Source organism: Cupressus sempervirens, chromosome 6, assembly GCF_028749045.1.
Source record: "Cupressus sempervirens isolate cs-2001-9-10 chromosome 6, ASM2874904v1, whole genome shotgun sequence".
Lineage (NCBI taxonomy): Eukaryota > Viridiplantae > Streptophyta > Pinopsida > Cupressales > Cupressaceae > Cupressus > Cupressus sempervirens.
This window is the reverse complement of record NC_143123.1, coordinates 182705921-182732320: the sequence shown is the minus strand read 5'-3', so window position 1 is coordinate 182732320 and position 26400 is coordinate 182705921. Positions and strand designations below refer to the sequence as shown.

Here is a 26400-nt window from a genome sequence, read left to right as displayed (position 1 = left end):
GGAATTGCTAATGCTCCAAAAGGGGGCATTACAAACTCGCCTCGAGCTCAATGCTCTAGTAGAACAAGGGCAGCAACCTTGCTTGGACAACAATCCAATTACAACAAGGGCAACAACCAAAAGAGTGAATAATAATTCACTTTGGACAACAATCAACTATAATGAACTGACTAAAAGCATCCAGTATACTACTATAGTTCCTTTTAAACACAACATTAGATTCCACTCATACCTCTTCTTTGATCTTTGTTCTGATCAATCCACCAAACTTGTATCCAATCATATGCATACCGAATTCACAAATGAATTCACTTACATATACAAGTCTCAAGCACATATTGTGTCAGATCAAAATAGGACCTAATACAAAATGAATTGCATAAAACAATGCAATCCTATATGTGTTAGCTAGAAAACATATAGAATCCTTTACTATAATAATTAACATGCTAACATTCCAATAGATAATTCAAATAATCAAAGCAACATGTTTCCTAATTGAGTTGGTCAGGAAATAAATTATCTTTCTCTATCCAATGAGAAAACTGAGTTCCATGCAAATAATCCTACAAAATATTTGTCTCCATGAAATATCTTGAATTCCAGATTACAAAACTACTCCACTGAAACTTTTTGAACCAAAATCCAAGCCATAGTCAAAGTCAATTCATGAGTAAATCCTAGCAGTAAACAGTTTTTATGGAGTTCACAAAAACTCAACTAAAACAGCTCACCACTATGTGTAATGTTCCGTCCTAGGCAGGTGATAGCCTTACAATCCAACTAGAGCAATCTTCCTTGTCCGTAGGTCACCGTGAGGGATCCGTACAATGGCAGAGAGTGTATTATGTGGCCGTACGGTGGGAATTTGTATGCAAGAGACGAAAGGAAATGTCCGTACGGGAGTTGTGAGAGTCGTATGGTGGACAAATGGAGTTCGTACGAACGTACAACTGCAATCTGAGAGGTGAGTCGTACGGTGGTGACCAGAAGTGAGGGAGGGTCGTACAGTGGGTCTAGCGAACACCAAGGCAACTATGGGAAGTGTAGAAGGCCGTACAGTCAAATTGGAAGACCGTACGGTGGTCTGAGGAGGAAATGGAAGGTCGTACGATGTATGGTGGTGATTAGAGATGAATGATCATAATTTGCAAACTAACTGATTGTGTGAATAAGTAACTAGACTTAATGCCGATAAACAATAAATGGAAGTACACAGAACAAAGAGTAGATCGAACCAACACAATAGATATTCACAATATGATGATGCTCTGACTTGTCACATCCGAGCGAAGTATTGCAGGCGACGGAATAGGGTGAGGGTTGAATCCCACCGAAACTAGAAATGACCAAATAGGGAAGATCTTTCACTTCCGAAATGGCGAACAACAGAGAATCCCAACAAGAATTTGCAGTATAGAGAAAATAATCCAAATTGCATGCCTACAGACTACCTACAAGCCGTGCTTAAATACCCATCAGGAAACTTTCTGAGGGTGTACAAAGATAGCCGACGGCGACACAAACTAAGGGAACAAAATAAAAATGGGTCAGAGATACATTAAATCAATCAGCCCATTACAAAGTTTGATTTATTATTTATTTTATAACGAGAAAATTATAGTCCTCCCGTCCCAAAATTTGCTTGTCCTCAAGCAAATACAAACCCGGTTCTAGGAAACCTTCCGTAATTAGCTCCTAAAGTTCTGAATCAAGCACTAAGAAGATCTTCCCATCAAAGTAAATGATGTCATCAATAACCTTGTATCTTTCATCGTGTACATAACCATCCATCAACTCACATGCAAAAGTGTTCTTGGAATACTCGGCCAATAGATAAGCCCACCACTTATCCAAGGAATGCGGTGAGGTGTTGACTATCTTGTTTTTACTTGCAGCTTCTGGGACCAAATCCTATTTAAAAATTGCCTCCATCTTCTTGATTGTGACTTCCCTCGATCCTTTATTTGACATTCCACTTAGCAACACGTTCTTGCCATCCTTCTCGAATGAAAAGTCCATCCTTTTGAAACTTGGAGTGTACTGGTCAAGAGTTTCCAACCACTGGATGCCCAAAATGATATCAATATCAACCAAATCTATGACAAAGAAATCATCTACCAATGTATAGTTTCCCATGGAAATTTGTATCCGTGGGATCACATGAGTGCAAGGAAACAAAGTTCCTCCTGCAACCTTAATCTCAAATCCTTTGTGCTTAACTGCGCTTAGGCCTTTAATAGTGACGAAAAATGAATTGATGAAATTGAGTGTGGCGCCACTATCAATCATGATTGGGACTCGTTTTCCGTGAACTGTGCCGCGAACTCTGAAGATACCACCTCCAGTCGATGTAGTGAGAGTAGCAATGGAACCCCTTTTTTGTATCAAGGCATTTATTCTCTCCTACTGGTTAATTTCTTCGTCAGTCGCTGCAGGTATTTGTTCTTCATCATCATCAGGCATCACCTCAATGTAGTGAATCTTTCCCTTCCCAAGGCAGCGATGACCAAGACCCCATGGTTCTTTGCATGTGAAACAGAGCTTTTTCCTCTAGAGTTCTTGCCGAGAATCTTCATCAAATTGAGATTTTTTCTAAATTGGCTCCTTGTCTTTGTCTTCTTCTAGGGATGGTGTCAGTGTAACTGCGTGAGTTTTGGAGGAAGATGCGGCCATGTCACGCACCTTCTTAATAGCTTCATTGAGTGTACACGGGTTGAACCCTTTAATCCAGCCTCTCAAAGGCTCTCTCAACCCATCCATGAATAACACAATTTGATGTCTTTCAGAGATGTCTATGACTAATACTGACAATCTTTGGAACTCAGTGACATAGTTGTCTACCGTGCCCATTTGCTTTAGCTGAGCTAGATCTTTGAAGTTTAGCTCAGGATCCTTCCCATCGAAACAATCAATGAGTCTCTTAGTAAACTCAACATAAGAGGTTACTTCGTCATGATCGAGAATGACCAGTCCATGATGCCACCACTCATGCACCACTCCTTCCAGATGAAGTACTACGAACTTGATTGCTTCCTCTTCGGGCATTGGATTGAGTTGGAAATAGATATCTACCTTTAGGACCCACGACTGTGTGGTAATGACTCCACATCCATCAAATGGCGATAAGTTCACCTTTTTGATCTTTCTCCTAAGATCATCATTAAAATAACTGTGATTTTCTCTGCCAAAATATCTCATTCTTAGATCAACATAGTCTCTGTAAGATATATCTCCTTCCATATTTGCGTTCTGCCAATCTTCTCGAAGTTTTTCTTGCATTTCCACATAAGTGGCCTCTCTTCCTTTGTATGGTGCTTCCATCCTTGGAAGGAAGATGGGTATCGAGGGTCGAGAGCAAGAGGGTTGAAATTTTGTCCTTCTGGAAACAAAATCATCGCTATGCCCATTTTGTTCTCCTGCTGTCTTTCCCTTGGCCAATTTTTGTAGAGTTTCCTGCATAAGCCTTTGGGTTTCTTTGATTTGCATTTGATTTATGTTCAGCTCTCTTAAAAGATTCATGAGTTCTATCATAAGATCCTGATGATTTGCCATTCTATCAATAGGGTTATTTCGTCTTCTCCTCCAAGTATAAACTTGCATTCACTTCCACAGGCAGGCAAGATCAAAAGCTCTGATACCACTGTAATGTTCCGTCCTAGGCAGTAATAGCCTTACAATCTGACTAGAGCAATCTTCCTTGTCCGTAGGTCACCGTGAGGGATCCATACAGTGGCAAAGAGTGTATTATGTGGCCGTACGGTGGGAATTTGTATGCAAGAGATGGAAGGAAATGTTCGTAGAAGAGTTGTGAGAGTTGTATGGTGGACAAATGGAGTCCATATGGATGTACAACTGCAATCCGAGGGGTGAGCCGTACGGTGGTGAGCAGAAGTGAGGGAGGGCCGTACGGTGAAGACACCTGGAGGGCCGTACGGTGGGTCTAGCGAACACCAAGGCAACTGTGGGAAGTGCAGAAGGCCATATGGTCAAATCAGAAGGCCATACGGTCAAATTGGAAGACAGTACGGTGGTCTAAGGAGGAAATGGAGGGTGAAAATGGAAGGTTGTATGATGTACAGTGGTGATTGGAGATGAATGATCAAAATTTGCAGACTAATCAATAGTATGAATAAGTAACCAGACTTAATGCCGATAAACAATAAATGGAAGTACACAGAACAAAGAGTAGATCGAACCAACACAATAGATATTCGCAATATGATGATGCTCCAACTTGCCAAATCCGAGCAAAGTATTACAGGCGACGAAATAGGGTCAGGGTTGAATCCCACCGAAACCGGAAATGACCAAATAGGGAAGATCTTTCACTTCCGAAATGGTGAACAATAGAGAATCCTAACAGGAATTCGCAGTATAGAGAAAATAATCCAAATTGCATGCCTACAGACTACCTACAAGCCGTGCTTAAATACCCATTGGGAAACTTTTCGAGGGTGTACAAAAATAGCCGACGGTGACACAAACTACCGGAACAAAATAAAAATGGGTCCGAGATACATTAAATTAATCGACCCGTTACAAAGTTTGATTTATTATTTATTTTATAACGAGAACATTACACTATGTGTGGTAACAAACATAGAATGTAGAATCTCTGAATGTCAATCCATATCAATCGCAAGCACAAGTGGAATAAACTATATCACCATTGAACCAATCTGTGAACTGAACAACAATAGATACTATGTTTGATAAATAGACATGTTGACATCAATGAATAAACATTAATGCCAAACATAACCATCAGCAATTTCTCTCAAAAAATCTCTCAACACCAACAATCTCTAACAAGTTTTTCCTTTCCTGCTTTTTAGTTAAAAATGCCAAAACATAAGAATGTCTCCATGAAGTATCCTGAATTGAAGATCACAAAACTACTCCACCAAAACTTTTTGAACCAAAATCCAAACGACTGTCAAAGACTATCACAAGCAAATACTAGCAGTAAACAGTTTTCATTGAATCTACTAAAACTCAACCAAAACAGCTCAACACCATATGCAATGGCAAACATAATGTAGATTCTCTAAATGTCAAACCCATAGCAATCACAAGCACAAGTGAAATAAACTATATCACCATCAAACCAATCTCTGAATTGAACAATAATAAATACTATGTCTGATAAATATACATGTTGACATCCATGAAAAAACATCAATACCAAACATAACCAGCAGCAATTCCACTCTCAAACAATCTCTCAACACCAACAATCTCTAACAAGTTTTTCTTGTTTTTTAGTTAAAAGTGCACCCAGAAAATTAATTTCATCATAAGCCGGAGTTGAAGGTATTAAATTCAAAGCAAAATCATCTATTTAAGAGAGATCTCTCTAACTGTTGGTTTCAGTTTTGTCTCGCATTCAATAACTTGTGACTCATCTATATATTCATCTTTAGAAAGAAAAAACCCTGAACTAAAAGATTTTTGGCAACTCTAACAGGGAAAGGAATCAAAGTACTAATGAAACATTCGCTCATAACCTCTGAAGGTGCCTCCCCTGGGACAGAGGTTGGAGGCTTTGTGTTTCATAAGATCTCAAAAAAATGGTTCAAGGGCAGACCATGAAAAGATATCATCCCCATCCTAAGAGAAGATCTCCATCGAATTTATAATAAATAATAACAGAAGATGACCAAATTCTTCATTTGTTTTGGGATTCTTTTAGAGAAAGTATCTTTGAATCTAAAATGAAAAAGATATATCCCTGCGAAGATCATAGATTGACATGGTTGTTAAATAATGTACATTAAAGGTACTATTAATTCATGAGCTTTAAATAGAGGTTCGTCAAACTTTGGTCATGGAGAAAGGGCTAAAGGAATAAGAAAATAACAAGGGGTACTATAACCTTTCAAGTCTTGGGGCAAGAGATCCTATCCCAACATTAGTAAAGTCATCACTCCCTTGGAATCATGATAAAAAAATAAAAAGGGACTCCACACCAAATTGAGGGAAAAAATCTAGAATCTTTCCTAACATGTAAGACTGAAAAGCTGCTTGTCTCTCCTAAACAAGAAGTGTTATTAGATGAACACAAGGTGGCCTTCTTTCAATTTACTTCTTGAAGGGTTTAAGTGACAAGTTTTGGTGTAAAATTCGGGATAAATGTGGCCATATTACTTAAGTTAATACTAAAGCATTTTATTGCAACATAAGTGATACAAATAAAGGTATGAATATTGTTGTAGCTACGTCTTTTTATTCCTTCTAAATGGAAGTCTTCGCTTTTGATATTGATAAAAAGGATCATGATTTATTTCGCTGTACCGACTCTAGCTGCATGGTTTGGACCATCTCCATTGGGAAAACCCTTACCATGATTGCATTACTACCAATGCAATATATCTCCTGCAAATAAATTTCATGCGCCAAACTATAACATAACCAATTGAAATATATAGTTGTCATTAAACCTTAGAGAGCATGAATTGGCCCCCCATACCAAATATTATTAACATGTCTTAATGAAAAACCTTTGAAAAAAGATTAATCTTCAACTTCATCTATGCGATAAAATATTTCTCTACAATATTCAACTTTTGGATAAAAATTATTTCTCCAAGCTTTACACTTCACTTCATCTTTTAATAGCTGCTTCGAGTATTCGCTAAAAGGATATCAAGTAACTATTGTCAAATAACAAACCCTTGTACCACAATAATCTTTACTACGACTATAAATTTTTACAGACTGGCAGGAGAACCAACTCTAATACCACCATAGTATCCTCCTAGGATTTTTTCCTAGATTTAAACCAAAAGATTCACATAAATTTTAATAATAATTTGCATGCAACTGATTTTAATGAAGCTTACCAGATTATACTCAATATCATAAATATGTGACTGAAATAAAGATTCTAAAGCAACATATGAATATTTTCATTTAAATCTTTGACAAAACAACATTATTTCTAGTTAGTCACACAAAAAATTAGTTTATTGGACACTTAAGTGATATCTCCAACAACAATGGGTTTTTGTCCACTACATCCAAGCTTGAGGGGTTTTGTCCTCAAACTTGTTGAAAGCCAAAGCTTCCTGAAATTATCTAAAAGAAACAATAATCAAGCTTATACCAAGCATAAGTCTCTCAATGATCTTTTATAATACATCCTTGTGACTCTTCACTTTCCCCCAACCCATCTCTTGGTATTCCTTTTCTGTGTCTCTTTATTGGCCCATTTTAAATTAAATTGACTTTATTGATTATTTACTAAGCTCCATTAAATTGTTTTAATACTTTATTAAATAATTTTTTTAAATCATCATTATTTTGAACCTTTCATATAGTTTGAGAACATAAAAAATAATTTTTAATTGTCTCCTAGTATCCCAAAAGAGGACATTACACCATCCTTTGTCATCAATGTCAAAGGGGCAGGCATATGAGTGAAAAATGAATCGAGAAAGATTTTTTCAGCTCAGGCAAAGCATATACTTTAGGTTAGTAAGTACTTTAAGGACTTTGGCAATTTTGGAATGAACACTTAGTCATTTTTTCACCAAGTGTTGCCATCAATGCAAAGACGGGAGATTGTTGGCAAGAGACACTAAATTATGTCTTGTATGCTTTCATTGATGACAACACTACATGAATCCCCTAGTCACTTGTCAAAATCTAGAGTCACTAAAGGTCAAAAGACAAAAATGACAATCATGGCAGAACAAGGAAAATGATTAGGATATAGTTAATTGCTTCGGTATAGACAACTACAATGGTTTTATGGAGAGAAAACCTATGGGAACTTCAGAGAGACGTGCTCTATCATATTCTAACTTAGCTTCAACTAGCAATGTTTTGCCATTGAGTTATGATAGCTTGAGTATCGATTTGTCAGAGAAGACTGAAAGGCAAAGACATTCAATTAGTAGATCGATCAACAATCATAGCAGGCCAATGATCAATGTTGTTATTGAGACTGAAACCCAATAGAAGAGGTATATGAGGATAACCAAGGTTAAGTGATGTTTTTGTGCAAAGATTACATCAACTCCTTACTTCATATTTTGTTCTTGGGCTAACCAATGAAGAATATTTCTCTTGGACTCAAGTATATAAGAATGATTTTTTGAATTGATCGATTGTTGGAGTTGTAGATATGATAATGGAACAATGAATAAGGATATAGGTTATGTGAAGGATAAGATTACAAAGGTTATGTGTGATTACCAATGAGTTTTTGTATGTGATCAAAATAGGTATTTTATGAAAATGTTGAGGCATAGTCATACTCTAGATAGAATTACTACTACCAAACGCCAATTCATTCACCATTAAGCACAATCATGGCTTCTGCATAAAATCATCACTAGATCACACAATTCACTAGATATTACACCAATTCAAAGTGTTGAAGACTATGAAGAATTCCATATTCTCGATGCTGAAACTTTTGAAACGCTTGTCTCCAAATTCTCTTCACACAAATCAATAATATCAAATGCATAGAATGAATCCATTTCCTTTTGCCTTTGGCTTTTATAATTCCCAAGTAATAAATCAATCATAAGGCTTCGTTAATAAATTTGTTATTGTTGTTTTGTATCATTTGTCAAATAAATCCTATGAATGTGAGATATAATATATGTAGACATATATCTAAATTTTATTAGGAGAAATCAATATAATAATATATGTATATAGTTTACATAATGAATTATTATTATTATATTAATCTCACAATAATGAATAGACATGACTCATGAAGGGACAAATCCTTAATCATGAGATACCAAATGTGGGAGGAACAAGCTTAGGTATTATTAGAAGATGATATTTTTATCAAAATAGTGTGATTGTTTTATGTGCATGAAAATAAAAATAAAACATTAACCCTAATCAACAATAAGGATTGGACATATTGACTAATGACAAGGATTCAGGGAAATTACCAAGGAAATATATACTTGCCTCGATTGGGGGAACATGGCAAGGAGATGGGTAGTGACAGCTTCATCTGTTGACAGAAACACCTTTCATGAGATAGATAAAAAGTAGTCACACTTGACATTCGTACAAACTTGGGAGATCAGCATTTGCAAGAACATTAGCATCTGAAGATTGGACTATTTAAGTAGTCATCGAGGATGCATCATACACGTCAAATATGGATATACAATGTGCAAACCTTTCAACAGAGAGATAAGGATGAGAAATCAATCTTGAATCTCATCGGGCCCTCTACAAAAGGACAATCAACGCCCATTGGGACGAGCTGCCGCGTTCAACATAGATTGGATAGGAGATAATGGCATACAAAGTCAATGGTTTATGTGCAAGTTTGTAGTGAGGAGGGTTCATTCAAGATGTGGGTCCCTAATCCCATCTAGTGATTGGAGGCGGCAAAAAATATTTTGATCACGAGTGGATAAGGACATAGAGAAGGAATCATATACACACTCAGAATACGAGCCAAATCACATTAGATTGGTGCATAAAACTAAGGCAATATAATGATTACCTTAAATTATTTTCAAATATTATTTATGGGATTATTGGCTATTTAGAAGGTCCTATTAATCTAACAAAACTAGGAAAAAACAATCCCTTACATCCTCCGAAATAAAGTTTGGAGGATATATTTATATTAAATAACCATTATCTTTAATCACTAGACGTGAATCCCACCAAGGGGTGATAAGTTTATTCACGTAAGGTCTACACAAAGTTGAAGGCCCACTTACATTATTTGAAGTTGTATATGATGTTTAGGCCACGCAGATCCCAAGGGACAAACTACCAACTCGATTAAATGCATCATGTCTAATGAAGAAGCGAAACGAGATATATAGGAATATAACGAGGTAAAATCCAATGTAGACATTAAATTGGTTATTTCTATATTTAGTAATTATGTTATTTAATTTTGTATAAAGTTGGAAGGATTGGACTATTATTGAAAATACAAAATAAAGAGTTATGTTATAATCACTTGTGTTTAGTAATAGGCATGAATTAAATTACTAACATCCTAATAGATGTTAACATTCTTTCCGTATTTCTATATGTACTATATGAGCTATTTGCCTTGATCTTTTCCAAGGATGTTCGTGTAGGAAACAAAGGATTGATATCAGATTCAAAGGGAGTCTGACACTACATCAAAAGCATCATTGGATGAGGAGCTCAAAAAGATTGATATTTAGAGAGAATCTACAAACCCATGTCTATGATTGCATGATTTTGATGGGCCTACCCTCAGTGTATATCATGAGGAAGTGGCAACTTCCAAGTGATTATCACTTGCAATAGTTAATGGAAGGTCGCCATCTTTCAATAACTTAATCTTCTAATAAGATAAACATCTTATGATGGCTGAAACATATCATGATAGATGATAACTTGCATGGTGGATTAAGTTCCTTAAATAGACCATAGCCTTCTATTGTGATAGACATTTTATGATGGCTGAAACGGTTCATGATACACTATACCTTGCATGGTGGATTAAGTTCCTTAAACAAACCATGGTTGTTTCAATGGTAAGTATTATTGAGGATACATGTGCACATACCTTAAGAACATTTTTAGCGTACTTAGTGAACATCATGCAACTTGATATTCAAGAGGCCATTACTTAGAGTAGTTGTTGAGTATCATGCGACTTGATGTTGAGGAGGCCGTTACTTAGACTACTTGATGAATATCTTCCAACTCTACATTCAAGAGGTCATTACTCATTACTCAGAGTACTTGGTGAATTTCATGTGACTTGACATTCAGGAGGCCATTACTCTTGAGATGATAGCTAAATGTTCAATATCTTTTGATCAAAGATATCCTTAAAACTTGTCATTCCTGATTTTACACTGATAAAACTTGTGTTTATCATCTCTAGCTAAGAGGGAGTGTTATTGTTTTGTAGCTTTTATCGTATAAATTCTATGAGACTATTGAAGATATATATTTTATGTGAGAAATTATATATGTATAGATATATATCTAAATTTTATTACGAGAAATTAATATATAATATATATACGCAGTTTACATAATCAAGTATTATTATAATAATCTCACAATAATGAATAAACATGACTTGTGAAGGGACATGTCTCTCCTTACCTTATTCTAAATATAAATACAAGATAGATTATTGAATTTGGTAAACACATACCTAATAGGCAGTGTCATTACATTTGCAGCGTTCTAAAATACAACACCTGTCATAACTTACAAGTGTATTCACTTTTGTTGCATTTGAAATATAATATTTAATTATATTCCCCATCTTTTGATGCACGCATTAAAATATAAAGTATACTTTAAACACTTATATCTCCCTTTTAAATAAAGTACACTTATCAATGATACGCACTTAATAATTAATTATTATTAAAGTATAACTTTAATAATAATTATAATGTTATAACTCCATCATTAATTGTTATTTTTCAATCCTGACTAAGCTTGAGAGGTAACCATTGTATCCATTGTGCATTCAACTACCTTGTTAAAAATAGTAAGGATCCCTCTCTAACATCCACTATCGAAACTAAGCCTACTAACGATGTTTACTAATACCAAGATTAAGTGCACTGCCAAAAATAGCAACATGGGCATAACTGACTTACTACAAATAGTAAGTCCCTCAAACTGAGCCAATTACTACACATACTATGAGTCTGGGTGCCCCTACTGCACATAACAACACCTCAACAATGATGTACTATAAATAGTAAGTCCTTGAATAACTGCTCTAGTCAACAATACTACATCTCAACACTACCACCAAGTTGTTCATGTGCCCTGTTAAAGATGGAAACTCCGACTTACCCAAAATAGACACTTGATATAAATAGTAAGACTGTTAATCTCACTTAAGTAAAAAGCAATCCTAAACATCCTAGACCACTAGAGTGGGAAATGACCTCTGACTCTGCCAACTAGACCCTCTAAACAACTCCATTAGCCTATGAGGGTCAAGAAACAGGCTAATCCTCGAAAAGTTGACATTCACAAAAAATCGGGACATCACAATCTGCCCTTCCTAAAATTGCTTGTCCCCAACTAATCTCAAAAACAAAAAAACACACTAGTCCACCTGGATCCCGAGAGTATAACTGTGTAATGTCCCTGTGATCACCAACTAGCTCCTCTAGCATCATCACCAATCCAACTAACAAAACCTAGATAACTAAAATGAAATTGTCTAAAGATGTCACGGGGCTTTACATTTCATAGGGAAGAAACTTGGAAGACTAACAAAACATTCTTCCCAAAGCTGTGCAAGGTGAGTTGTCAAGCACACTATCCAACATATGAGAAACTTAACTCTGCATTTGAAAGAGATCATGCACATAGGAATCAAAAGTAAAACCATATGTACTCAACACCATGTACACATTCCAGAACTCCTTTCGAAGCCTTGTCTAGAATCTCAATGCAGTAAAAGGATCCTAACACTGAACAAAAGCCTATCAAGAAGAACATCCTCTGACTTTTGTTGCTCAACTCTGAACTCAACTGTATCGTGCCCAAAGTGGTGAAGCCAATCAACAAGACCCAGCAAAACTGCAGTGCTAACCCTATCTACACTAGGGACCCAATGCACACTGAATGCACATCCATCTATACTATGGAGATTAGAACATTTGAAAGTGGTTGTATCACTAGCACCATCTCCATCCTCTACAAGTCTCCCATGGATGTACTAAATCTATAAGTAATCCAACTTGCAACCACTGATCCCATCTACTGCAGATGGAAAATACTCATCTGCCAAAGGATGATTCAACCTCGAAACCAATCCACACTAATGCATCATCAAATCCTGTATGGATCATAAAAGTAGAGATAAGTACTCCTCCCTATACAGTCACAATATAAAGATCCCACCTTAGTTAAGCTCTAACTGTCATAATACAAAATATAACCTCTATCATCTAACTCATCACCAACAACATCTGCAGTGGATGTAATCAAAGGAGAATCCGATGCAACATGTGGTTTCTCGCTGCTCAATATAGATGTACTCATCCCAACTGTATCATCTGCACCTGGAACTAGTATATGTGTGGCCACATCCTCAATCTTCTCACAACCATAGCTCGTGGATATCAAATCATCACCAACTGCCATTGAAGATAACTGAACTGTAACTATAGCTGGTGAAGATTGTGCCAACCTAAACTCCACGAATAACTTCTCAATCCATGACTACGGCTCATTAAGGGCCAACTGCACTCTCTCCAATGAATCCATAATCACTTTGACCTCATGGGTGGGCTCATCCACCTCCTCCTTTCCCCTCAATGCGACAGCAAGTGCAATCCCACTTGAGAATATAGTCTCTGTTAGCCAATAACTGTAAATAATTATGTTTCATTATTCTAATAGGTTCTCGAAGTGTATGAAACTCTATAAGGGAAAGACTACCTTCATAGTGCTCATCTGTCATGAGAGCACTCTAACCATAGGCAGCCAACATCTGTAGAGCAACATCAAAGTGCTTTATGCTTGTGGCAATCATTCTGTCATCATCCTCTAGTTTCCCAACCAAATGATGTCTTTGAGATTCATGGCTCCCATGAAAGCTCTCTAAATCAAAATCTTCTATGTGATATAAAATTGTTTCCACGATGCTCACCTCATGATCACCAACATCATGTATGCTATCAACTTTGCACGCATCAATAATCAAGGTACTTCTGCTAGGTACCTTGACAAATGGCTCATCTAACAAAGTAGATGCTGCTGCTAAATCATGCTCCTCGCACACTCCCACTTCCCATGTCACTGTAAGTCCCTCTAAAGAACAATCCTAGGACCTATCACCAACTAATGAATTCTCGAATTCATTTTCTAAGGTCTGATATGACAAATCAGACTCACTGTTGCTACCAACATCCTCTTATCTATAAACCCTCTAATATCTCATGCTGATGCAAACACCTCTCATTGTTCTCATGAAAATCAGAGTCATTATGGAATGAATCTGCATCATATAACTTATTTCTGATACCCGAATCATGAGTGTCAGCTCTAGGAAACTCCATTCCACCATCTCCCAAACATAGAAAGGCTGCTAACTCCTACAGAAGCTCACCATTATGATTGCTACCATAAAATTCAAAGTATTAGAGATCATATTTTCCATGCAATCCAAAAAGATGAAGCTCTCGTCATGCGAGCCAGGACTCAAGGATACATCCACTACATCTTCTGCACTAGCCTTGTCATCAACATCAGCATTATGCTCAAACAAGGGACTGTTGTCATAAAAATCAGAACTGTGAGAGCCCACTTCTTCCTCAATGTAAGTCTGATTTTTAATCTCCGTGCAATTAGCTGCCTGCTCACTAACTGTTTACAATTCATTGTAAAGATTCCTGGATGTCTCACCTATAGCGACTTCTTGTTTCTCTTCCATTTTGTTTTGTGATGTAGACCCTTCAAAAATGGAAGTCATATACTGTGCTAAACTATCTTTGGCTGCTAAGTTTGAAAGCAATTCATCCATCCTTTTTTAATTTTCTTAATCTTCTCCTAATTTTTCATTATGGCATTTAATTGCTTCATGGAAATAATCATGCTATTCAATTGGTTTTCTTATTTGATTTCCTGGATTCTTCCATAACTAAAACAACTGCAAGAGTGTTGGTCACTCAAAATCAAATGTGTGAGTTCAATGATTACTCCCCCCCACCACCCCAACAAGATGGCAAGAAACTGCTATGATACCATTGTAGGAACCCCTGCTAGTTCTAGCTCTAACAAACACCAAATTGGTTACTTTTCAGATTCTGTCAAACACTTTTCATGATACCTCTATCTCACTGTCTTATATTTTCAGATTGCCTTTGTTTGCTTAGAATGGTTTCAAATGTAATCAAACGCTTGCAAATAATTATTAGGAAGTCCAGGCAAAGAACTGAAATACAAATGCAATCTTCTTTTTTACCACTCAAATGCATACATATAATTTCTACATGTAAAATGTGCATCTAAAGCCAATAGGCTTTTTCACAAACATTTGGCATGAGGACTAATATGCTGATTAAGAGCAACAGTATATGTATATGATGAATAATTTTATTGCAAAACAAAACTTGGAATAATATTGCAGCCTTGAAATGGAGCCCTAAAATGAGTCCATTAAAATGGGGTCATTAAAATACTAGAGGGTTAACAAATAGAAAATATTGAACTACTGTGTTAAGTGCTGCAAAAACCAACCACTTTATTACTATTCAATCAAATTGACTGATGTAATAGGCTATTCATAAAATAAATTTAATAATGTTGAATTGTTGGGTAGAACTAAAGTTTTGACCCATTAAGTTGGGTACTATGTCACTAAAAGCATGTACTTACATCATAATGAATAACTTGAGTTCCTACAGAGGCCTATGAAATATAAACCCCATTTCTCAATGAATTTGTGTGGTTATATAAGGTACATAACATAAAATCCCTCTTCAATGAAGTATCATCAATGACAAAATACCTAGTGATTAGATAAGGCAACAATTGTTTTGGATATATTTTTCCTAGAACAGTTCAACAAGATTGGTACCTCTATAGAGCCAACATTTGTTGCACCAATTGCAGCAACAGCGAAGAATCCTTCAGACCATTTGCCCTCAAGCACCACCTAGTCATAATAAGTAAATTAATTAGAAAATGATGTGTGCATGTTTTTAATTTTTAATGAATTTAAATGAATTTATTTCATCATATGCTGTAAAAACTAACCACATCCAGACAGTGACAATAATCATATAACAAGGAAAACAAGCAAGTGTACCCATCCAACTTCATTAAGAGCTAAACAACAGACAATGAACAAAATATGGAAAGGAAATAGCAAGATACTGAGCTAATACTACAAGAAAAGTGATGAAAATTGTTTTGATCTGCACAAAGTTTAATGAAGTAACAACTTAAACAACACAATTACAGGAGAAAACCCCAGTAACAAAGGAATGGTCAATGAATTAATCTCAAATATAGGACTACGAGACAATGTACAGTTTGATGCTTCAACAGAAACCTTGAATCCTAACTCTAGAGTGAGTCCAGCCACATTTGTCTAACAAAATCAGAAAACAATGCGAACTCCATCCCTAAAATCAAATATATGGGCCAAGTAAATCAAGGGAACCATTCAATACCATGAATAAAAAATAGGGACTTTAATTGGATGCACAAATTCCAATGCTCCCACTCGTGAATGCATCTCCCAAGAATAGAATGCAAATCCTAAATCAGGTAATCCACACACCAAACTTGGGCACCCAATTTGGTCCCTTCAAAATCCTTACATAATGCTCTTACACATGTTATAAATACTAGTTAAAGACTGTAGTGCCTCTCTCATTTGATTTCTGTAAGTCATCCTGATGGATGCAACCTTGTTGATCTTTCATTGTGAAGAGATCATGATTTGGGACCATGAGTGGTCTACACCTTTGAGGTGATTGGATTTATGTTACTGTATAAGTTTCTTTGATTATGCTTATGAATGATTTACAAGACTATGATGTGTTAGATGGTTCACTGAGGTTTGTGCCAGTGGTTACCAGGATCGATATGGTATCATGATGTTGTTCCATGATTACCCAGAGATGTGTGCAGAGATTGCACTGTGTACTTTATCTTGCTACACTATACTAAGTTCCTATAGCAGTGGTTAGTCATGTGTTTGACCATTTTCACTTATGTATTTTAAGTGTCTTTTTAATGTTGTTTAAACAACCATTATTAAATGCTTAAATAATTAGAAATGGATTGTCCAAGTTGGATTCATTGGTTATATGTTGCGGATATTTACCTTGTTAAATTTTGATCCAAGAGATACTTGTTACTCATGTTATGTTTTACGTTTGAGATGACCTGAGGATCAGCTGTTATAATTTGATTTCAGTATCATAGATGTTAGACTACTATGTTGTTCAGTTCATCATATTTGCAAGATGATGCCATTTTGAGATGACAATATGTTTTATGATGATATCTGATTATCCGGTATTTGGACATATCTCTAATTCTGTTATATGTCGGATTTAATGCTATGGTAATTTACTTCATTTGTGCTTTGATATGCTTTATGCGAAAGTGAGTGATGTAAGATTATTTCAGTATAATTAAATAAATGGTTAAATAAGGTTATTTAATGCATTTATTGCTTCATCTATGTTATTATATGCAATTGCACTTGATTGTGTTATTTAGTGTGCAGGATTTATGTCCCTAGCAGTGGCATATGGAGTTAGTGATTCAGCTATTCATATTTACCAATGTTGTCCCTGTATGGTCGACGTATCTTATTTAAATGTTTAAATTAAACCTTTCAGTAATTATTAAATTTGAACTCAATTGCATTATGTTGCTAGACCTGTGACGGTGTTTATGCATTTACAGGTTCGCATTTGTCGCGAAAATTAAGGAATTCTATCATTTTGGTTTAAGGGTTTTCAAACTTTTTATTTTAATTGATTTTAATTTTTGGCAGCTTTGCTATAGATGAATTCCAATTACTTGGAATAGCCTGTTTTCGTTTGGGTTGACTCGAGGTTTAATTAGGTTGACTGGTTATTTACCCTAATCAATTATTCACTCAAAAAGTGAATAAGTATCCAAAGAGGAAATTAATTCCTCACTTCTCACTTTTGAATTAGAAAGTTTGAGAGTAAAACCCGAAATCCTCTTCATGATGAATTATTTTTGTTCGTTGTGGGAGCTACGGGCGTGAGATCGTCGCGATGTCAGTCTCCTTGGGTCCATCTCAGGGAGACCTTAGATTGCCGCGATTTTCAACTACTTCTGCGGGATTTTTATTTTATGGTTCAGATTCCCGTTTTGCCCTTTTGGCTGCGAAGTAGGGCTCTCCCATTTTATTGTTTCAGCTTCGTTTCTACTTCTATTTTTTGTAGCCCTTTGTTAGGTGGCTGAGAACTAGTGTTCCTCTCCATTTCTAATTGTTGGTTCTGCCCGATTGGTCGGGTATGAACATTTTCCCTATTTTCGAGATGAGGGTTTGGAGTTTTGCACCATTATGCTGGTCATTTTTGCATACAGTGTCCAAACCTGAATTTTATTGGATTTTCGTAGCTTTTGTGCCCTAAGATCAAATAGGTTTTATTTTCAAAGTTTTTCCGGTTTTGGGGTTTTTACCTCAATTTGTGTGCCGCCCTGTTTTCTCGAGTTTTCTTGGCATGATGTTGGTTGTGGACCTAGATCATCTATTGGGATGTCAGTTAGATCATTTTTGCATCTTTATGTTTGCACTGGGATGCATGCCGCATTCGTACTCTTGGCATTGTGTTCAATTGAGTGATTTTATACCTAGTGTTATTGTTTCTTTTGGACCCTTGTTACTATTTTCGTGGACACTAGGATTTGTGTAGAATCCATACTCCTAGATTGAGGAAGGTTGAGTGAGTTCATGATTTTTGGTCTTGTTGCATCATTGGGATTTGTGTAGAATCCGTACGACGGGATTGAGCCCGATTGAGTGAGTTCATGATGTATGGTTTTATTGTTCATTGGGATTCGTGTAAAATTTGTCCTCCCAAGCTTGGTTTCGGTTGAGTGATATTATATGCTTGTGTTCTCGTCCAGTCTTGTGATATGATCTTCGTGATGGTGGTGTGGCACACACGAGCACGTGCATGTGCATTTGCCAGGTGACTTGCGAGTTCCGATCTTCTGTGGTATTTCCGGGAGTTATGATCATTTGGGGTTGGGTTGGGAATATGCATGCCTACGGGCACTCATCATTAGATGAGCATGGGTAGGGTAGGGTAGCATATGGAGGGGCCTTCTATCTCGTAGCCTGGTGACCATTGCCCAGTGGATTGGCAGAGGAAGTTTTAATCACGTGATAACTAAATAAAACACTAGGTGGTAATAAAATTTAAGATAATAAAATGTTTAGTGTGAGAGCCTTCCATTGGGGAGTTGAGTTCCACAATCTGAGCTTGGCTCTTACAATGCCAAGTGGCTCTCCATGACGTCAGCCCCTACATTGTAATTCATTGAGTGTCTAACTAGGACCTATAGTACTTGCATTGTCTCATGATCTTGGTTTCAATCATCTTTACTGTCTGGCGTGAGTGATAGCCATGGATTTTTGCTTTGTGTGTGTTTGTGGTTGGATTATTATCTCCATCAACACGGCAGGAGTGGACCTACGAGTTCCACATGGTTGGGAGGCGTAACTACCTTCACCACTGCTAGGAACCAGTGTACAGAGACGGCCTATTGTCCTAGTGCGACCATTGTTGGATGTTTTCGCTTGGTACTTCGGGTTCTGGAGTATGCTTTCTTGTGATTTATGCTTTCATTGGAATGCTTAGATATCATGTTTAGATAATGTTAATTTATTTGACGCATTCCTATATTATGATGTTTAGCATAAGATTAGATGATGTGATTTGCTTAGTTAGAATATCTATTGCTTATTGGTTTAGCATGTTAGATTTCCTGTTATCATGATGTTTAGCATATGATTAGATGATGAGATTTGCTTTGTTAGAGTATCTATTGCTTATTGGTTCAGCATGTTAGATTTCTTGTTCTTTAAACTTTAGTAGTGATGTCCTCATAAGACAGCTCCAACTATCTAATTGGCAGTTTGGGATGTTACACGTGGGGGATGGCTAGGACCTTCGAGGTCTCATGATGCTATTATGGTTGGGAGGAACCGCGCATGAGTTTTATTATATTTGTACATTGCAATGTTACTTTCAGTTCTTTTCCTTCACTGCTATGTTTAGATGGTTAGATTCAGTTTTTGTCTTTCAGTGGTTATGATTCGAGTGTCTATGCCTCAATTGTGGATCTGATACTCCCCAGTGTGGAGGAATTATCTTTTCCGACTTTTTATCCTTTACTTTTTTGGTGTGTCGTTTTGGTTCCTCGCGCGAGATTGTACTTCCTCGCATGAGATTGTGGAAGTTTCGTGCAAGGCCTTGCATTTCCTCACGTGGCCCCTGGCACTTCCTCGCATGAACCTGAACACCAATGTAGTGCTTTTAGTTGTTGAACCCAGCACTTCCTTACATGAGATGGTGTTTCCTAGCGTGGTTCAGTTACTTTCTCGCGCAAAGAGGTACTTCCTCGCACGAGACTGTCAATTGTAATTATGTTGTTTTTCGAAGAGCGCAATTTGGACTTTTGAGTACCCTTTAGGAATGATAGTGTTGCCATGCTTCGACGGATCAGAGATTTTAGGTTTTCTTGTCGTATTGGTTTTTTATCACCTGTTTGAGCATGTCATTTTAACTGTGGCATTTGGAGATTTGTTGGTTGATGGGATTGTTGCTAAAGTCTTTCGTTGCGATCTTTGTGATCCTTGTATGATGTTGTCATGTGTATTCATACTTGTAAAAAAAGAATATCTTGCCTTGTATTGAATTCTTGTTCCAAGGATCTCTGGGTGGGGGCATTACAAAGACACTCTTCCAAGTCCACTATGTACCCTCCTTACTATTAGAAATAGGGATTACTCAAAGGGGGGTGAATCAGTAATCTACAAACTTTAGTCGCCAACTGGATATTATTACTTACTTTAAACCATGCATAACAAAGCAATAAAGTAATGCTGAACAGTAACAGTAACAATGCACAAAGATAACTCATAACACCATATTTTGTTAACTAGGGAAACCCTAGCCAAGGGAAAACCCCGGTGGAGATGATACCCACTAGATAATATACTGATATATATGTTCCTTGTTAGAGGATGGACTCTGTTAGGAGTCAATGAGCAAATTCAGTATAATAGTCCCTGTTAGGAGATTTTGAATCCCTATTAGGAGATTCCAACCCTATTAGGAGTTGTAATGTATGCAAGATGAGCCTATTGCCTAAACATGCAATTTCAACAACATGAAGAGCTCACTGTGCAATCAAGCAATCTATTGTTATTTGCTTTCCTTCACTGATCTCTGATCTTCAGCTCGATCTTGGATCACCAAATAGTTCATACAAAACTTCGCATATATCGCTTTCACAAAAGTTTGCACACTTGTTACACAATAGCCCACATTAATAAGCACACTTCTTATCACAAGAAGTCCTTTGCATAAATACCATGCATTTACATAAAATACTGTTGGGTCGGCTATGACCACAATTCATGTCCAGTTTCATCAAAATACGATTAACTATGTTCCGCACAATCCATACAAACTTCCGAGGTTATACACATCATCACCAACATGTATACTATCTCCATGTAAATTCGCTTGTCATAATATGACATCTGCAACATGTTATAAACAAAACAATGCGCTGTTGTAAACCAAATTCTATACTTAGACAATTTTTTGATAATTTTTTGATAATCAAACACTAAGTATCTTTATTTCCGAGGTTTCCTATCAACATGTACATCATGTGTTGTCATTAATGACAACAATTACATATCACAATTAGCCAATTGTCAACACTTACATGCTCTTACATACACTACAAAATCTCTTGCGGAGCTTACATTGTACATTACAGAGATGCTCTTATACATTATAAATTATAATACAAACAGGTATAGTGTGTCATCTAAATAACCTCAAGACTACTCCCAATTGTGGCACCTCATTCCATACCAATGTAAATATTGCAACATATTGCAATTGATGTTTTACATGGACTAGAAAACTTCACAACACCTTTTCTTAACAAAGTGTTTCAGTACTGACAAGGTCTGCAAATAAGTCAAATTAATAACATTAAGTTAATGGTTACCAAAATGTTACTTATCATTGAAAACAAATAATAGGAAGAGGTAATTTATGTCAGTACAAAATGAATGCTTCCAGCAGTAGCACCCTCAAAAACGCTAATAAAATATTGAATATCAAAATTAAACAAAATGAAACTACTATTAATAAATATAACCATGAAATACTTCTTAATTACAAAATGCTGAGTATCCAGATATCTTTTTAATCATTCAAAAAAAATAGAACTTTATATTTTAAAAAACGGCAATGCCTCACAACTTCCTCAAAATTATAAATTATTTCTAAATCATATATTTTTCTTTTTCCCAAGAAAGAAGTAGGGCACCATTTAACTGTTTTAATAACATGCCAATCATCATCCATTTTAGAACCTGTACGCCAAAGTTTAGCACCAAAAATACCAGCCAAATAATCCTCCTTGCAAGCAACATCTAGAAATTTGAAAGCCTGACAAAAATATAGATAGCATGTTTATTTAACCAAAAATGAAAAAATACAAGGAGATTGGAAGAGTGGGATGTACTCGCTCATTTTCAACATGTAGGTTTCTAATGGTTCGTGCAGCACGTTCGTTTACTGGATAAAGACGACCTGCAAGAAAAACAAAATAGCAAGACTAGCTTCCTTAATAGACTTAAGTAAGGATACAATTAAAATCTTGTATACAGGATCCAAATTTAAGTCAGTGTACAAAGCACAGCTCAGTGCATGTGGATAAGCTTGTAAGGTAATGTTCATCAACATTAAACGTACTTCCAAGATTATAGTATGAATGTATATTGTAAGATTGAGTACCAAAAAATGAAAGTTAAATGTATCGTCACAACTAAAAATAAAATAAAATGAAAATGAATTGCTGAAAAACAATGGTGACAGCAATGTCCACAGAAAAGAACCTGAAAAGTGGCGGCGATGCAGCACATGCCAATCTACTGGAGAATGAACTCTATGATAATCTCCTGGGCCAAGATATAGTACACAATAGAAAAGACCCTTGATCGGACTGCAAAAGGTCAACCCAAAAAGTAATTAGCACAGTTTTGCAGTTTAAGAGAATAAATAGAAAGGGTTCTATTGCTTCCCAAACCTGATTCTGCATGTCAATCAGTATAGTTTTAAGGTCAATACAAATTCATAGAGTTTATACAGTTGATCTTCTTATATGCCAATGGACTTCAAACCCAGATGTAGATGTTAGAACTTAACAAGTAAAAATAGTTGATTTAATATCAGCAGGCAAAGAGGCATAAAATATGCAACAGACCGGCCACAAGTTGCTCAAAGAATAGACAGCTGAACATGTCATGTCAGGCAGCCATTAGCAATGAGTCTATGTCATTGTCAATGCATATAAAGGAAATGATTTACACTTTTGAGTAATATTAATGAAATGGAATCAGGTCTCATCATCAAATATAATACAATTGAAAGTTTTCCTATACCTGCAATATGGAAAATATATAGAAGTGATTACTCGTTAACCCTCCATCCATATTTGCCAAACTGGGTTGAAGCATACAATAATCTGAAGAGGGCACATCTTAGCTTCATCCTATTTCTGTAGCTTTGGCATTTTAAGCTCAACTAGTAGTCTAGGAAGAAACATAGAAGTTTCCATTATTGCCCTTAAGGAGCTTTTGCTACAGAGTATTAAAAATGACTAACCAATCATTACATATGAATTATCAACTAATGCTTGGGGGACACAAACTCTTCCCTCAATTTTCTAATAGCCAACAATGAAATCTAACCATCATCTAAGTATGAATTCAAAACTATAAAATGTTTGGTGTTGTAACATCATAAATTGCACCTGGTTCAATTTCATGTCTCATAAATGCCCTTACCTAAGCCAAATCAAAGACGATGGTCATGTCTCCTCTTTGCCAAGTCATTGAATCCACTACATCACCTTTTGCCACTTGTTCATCTACAAAATTTAGTCAAAATTATTCATGAACACATGCATGCCGCAGAGACATCCATGCATTGCACATTTATCTTGCAAATCTTCTTACTAGAGGTGGTCATCAAGACATTACAATTCAAATTTTTGGCAGTGCAACACCCCACTGAATGCCCATTGACTTCAGATGATGCTCAATCTCTTTATCTTCCTCCTTTTTCCTTTATTCTGGTCTCTTGGCTATTGACACAATCTCTTGGACGTGCTTAAAGCTCTCTTGATCATTTTCACAAGTTCTCAACATACTCTTTTCAATTGCTTCTTCCATCCACCATTATCACCACATTGGAGCTTCTTCTCTCTTCCTCACTTTGGCATGCCTTTTGCTCATAGTGTAAAAGGGGATTTCTTCTCATCACTTGGGTTCTCCTCTTACACTTCCACTTCATCTTTGATCTTTCTTGTTCATTTGAATTTTCATTATCTTTTCTATAATCTATCTTGGTTGTTCATGGAGGTGGAAACACCAAAACAAGGGCTTGACTATGGCAAGCCTCTCGATCACCACCACCCAACATTTTTGTCCTTGGTTGTGGGAGTGTTTAGGCACAACCAAGGAGAGATTTGGGTGCTCTAGAAGCTTCACTCACAAGGTTGTTGTAACTTGCAAGTATTTTTCCCCTTGGTTTATGCTCTTCCTTATTACTCTAAATTCTTCCATGCACTTTGGTTTTATTGTACTTAGAAAATAGAATAGTATTTACCTATTTAGTGTCTTTCTAGTACGACCATCCGTGCTATAACCATATGAGACCAAAATGTATTGCATTGTTGTCCTTGACCTGCACAGCTGTCCTACACAAAGAGGGTACAAGGCTGCCTAAAAGACTCTTACAGCCTATTGGTTTCTCTTTAGTTGCTTAAAGATTTTAATCTCTTTATTAACATCCAACACACACATGCTTACCAAACCCAGTTAGCAAACTCAACGGTTGAGGAACCACAATAGTTTTCTCAAAGTGGATAGAGGAGTATTAAGTCTTCAACGGACCTAACTGCCTCTTGGAGTGGTACGATATTTCCACTCTACATTTGGTGAACCTCATCTTCCATCCAAAACTTGTCGAAACATTTTCTTTTAAGAAAACAACACAAGGAAGTTGCAACTTTCCTTCATCAGTATACCTTCTTCTTGCTCACTTTTGTGGTTTTCAAAGTGTTGTAAGTCTCTTCTATGAGCGTTACAACCCAAACTGGTAAAGGAATTCTAGAGAGAACCCCAAAACCTAGTTTCCCCCCTAACCAATATAGTCCTACAGGGTCAAGTCCCATGTTTTCAGGGAATATGGATCCTAATGATCATTTCAAGTCTCATTCCATCACTAATTTTGGTAATCTCTGCTGGATCTGATTTGCGATCTAGCTCTCAGCGAAACACTCAAAACACATTCCCCTCTTGATTCTCCCCCAGCAATGGATCATAAGTCTACTCTGATGGCACCATTCATTCAGGTTCAATCCCTCCAAAACTTGAGGAACTTTGAATATTTTCTTAACAATGAGAATGTATGCCCTCAAGCCATATGAGACCAAAATCCATTGCATTGCTGTCCTTGACCTGCACAACTGTCCTACACAAAGAGGGTACAAGGCTTCCTAAAAGGCCCTTACAGCCTATTGGTTTCTCTTTAGTTGCTTAAAGAATTTAATCTCTTTATTAACATCCAACACACACATGCTTACCAAACCCAGTTAGCAAACTTGAGGAACCACAATAGTTTTCTCAAACTGGAGAGAGGCGTATCAAGTCTTCAAGGGGCCTAACGGCCTCTCGGAGTGGTTCGATATTTCCACTCTACATTTGGTGAACCTAACGTGAACCTCATCTTCCATCCAAAACTTGCCAAAACATTTCCTTTTAAGAAAACAACACAAGGAAGTTGCAACTTTCCTTCATCAATATACCTTCTTCTTGCTCAGTCGTGTGGTTTTCAAAGTGTTGTAAGTCTCTTCTATGAGCATTACAACCCAGATTGGTAAGGGAATTCTAGAGAGAACCCCAAAACCTTGTTTTCCCCCTAACCAATATAGTCCTACAGGGTCCAGTCCCATGTTTTCAGGGAATATAAATCCTAATGATCATTTCAAGTCTCATTCCATCACACTAATTTTGGTAATCTCTGCTGGATCTGATTTGCGATCTAGCTCTCAGCGAAATACTCAAACACATTCCCCTCTTGATTCTCCCCTAGCCATGGATCATGAGTCTACTCTAATGGTTCCATTTGTTTAGATTCAATCCCTCCAAAACTCAAGGGACTTTGAATATTTTCTTAACAATGAGAATGTATGCCCTCAAGCCAGCTCTGCTATTGAAAAATTGAAATAGATGCTCATCTCAGATCAAAAGGGCCTTGAAGTGTTTATCGAAAATCACTTCTAGAGGAAAAAATCTTATTTCCACATAATGAAGATCAATCTTCTCTTTTTGTGAGTCAAATTATGTGCAAAAGCCCAAATTTGAATGTCATAATTCGAAAACACAAATGCTATATTGTTGACAAGGAATGCAAGAAAACCATTTCTATTGGCAATGAGGATCAAGGTTTAAATCAGCTTGTTGATAATTGAGAGGTGCAATGACTATTGTTTACCGTCACAAGTTAATGCATAATAGAAAAGCAAAGAATGTAAAACAGAGTTTCATAGAACTGAACTGCTGATTCCATTAATGTTCATGACAATACAATGTAAGATAATGTACTTCTA

General features: G+C 36.5%; 1 protein-coding gene across 3 annotated transcripts in view; it reads right to left on the bottom strand.

Moving 5' to 3' along the window:
* Positions 1–26400, bottom strand: part of PSD1 (phosphatidylserine decarboxylase 1) — a 237285-nt gene that overhangs the window by 13178 nt on the left and 197707 nt on the right. For all 3 annotated transcript variants that reach the window (XR_016352819.1, XR_016352818.1, XM_089787359.1), the window contains exons 8-10: positions 22622–22728; positions 22249–22316; positions 15551–15628 (exon numbers count right to left, since the gene is read on the bottom strand). Coding sequence is in view for 1 of the 3 variants with exons in the window: in XM_089787359.1 (XP_089643485.1) it covers positions 15551–15628; positions 22249–22316; positions 22622–22728 (253 nt within the window). In the remaining 2 variants the exon portion in view is untranslated. The remainder of the gene's footprint in view (positions 1–15550; positions 15629–22248; positions 22317–22621; positions 22729–26400) is intronic.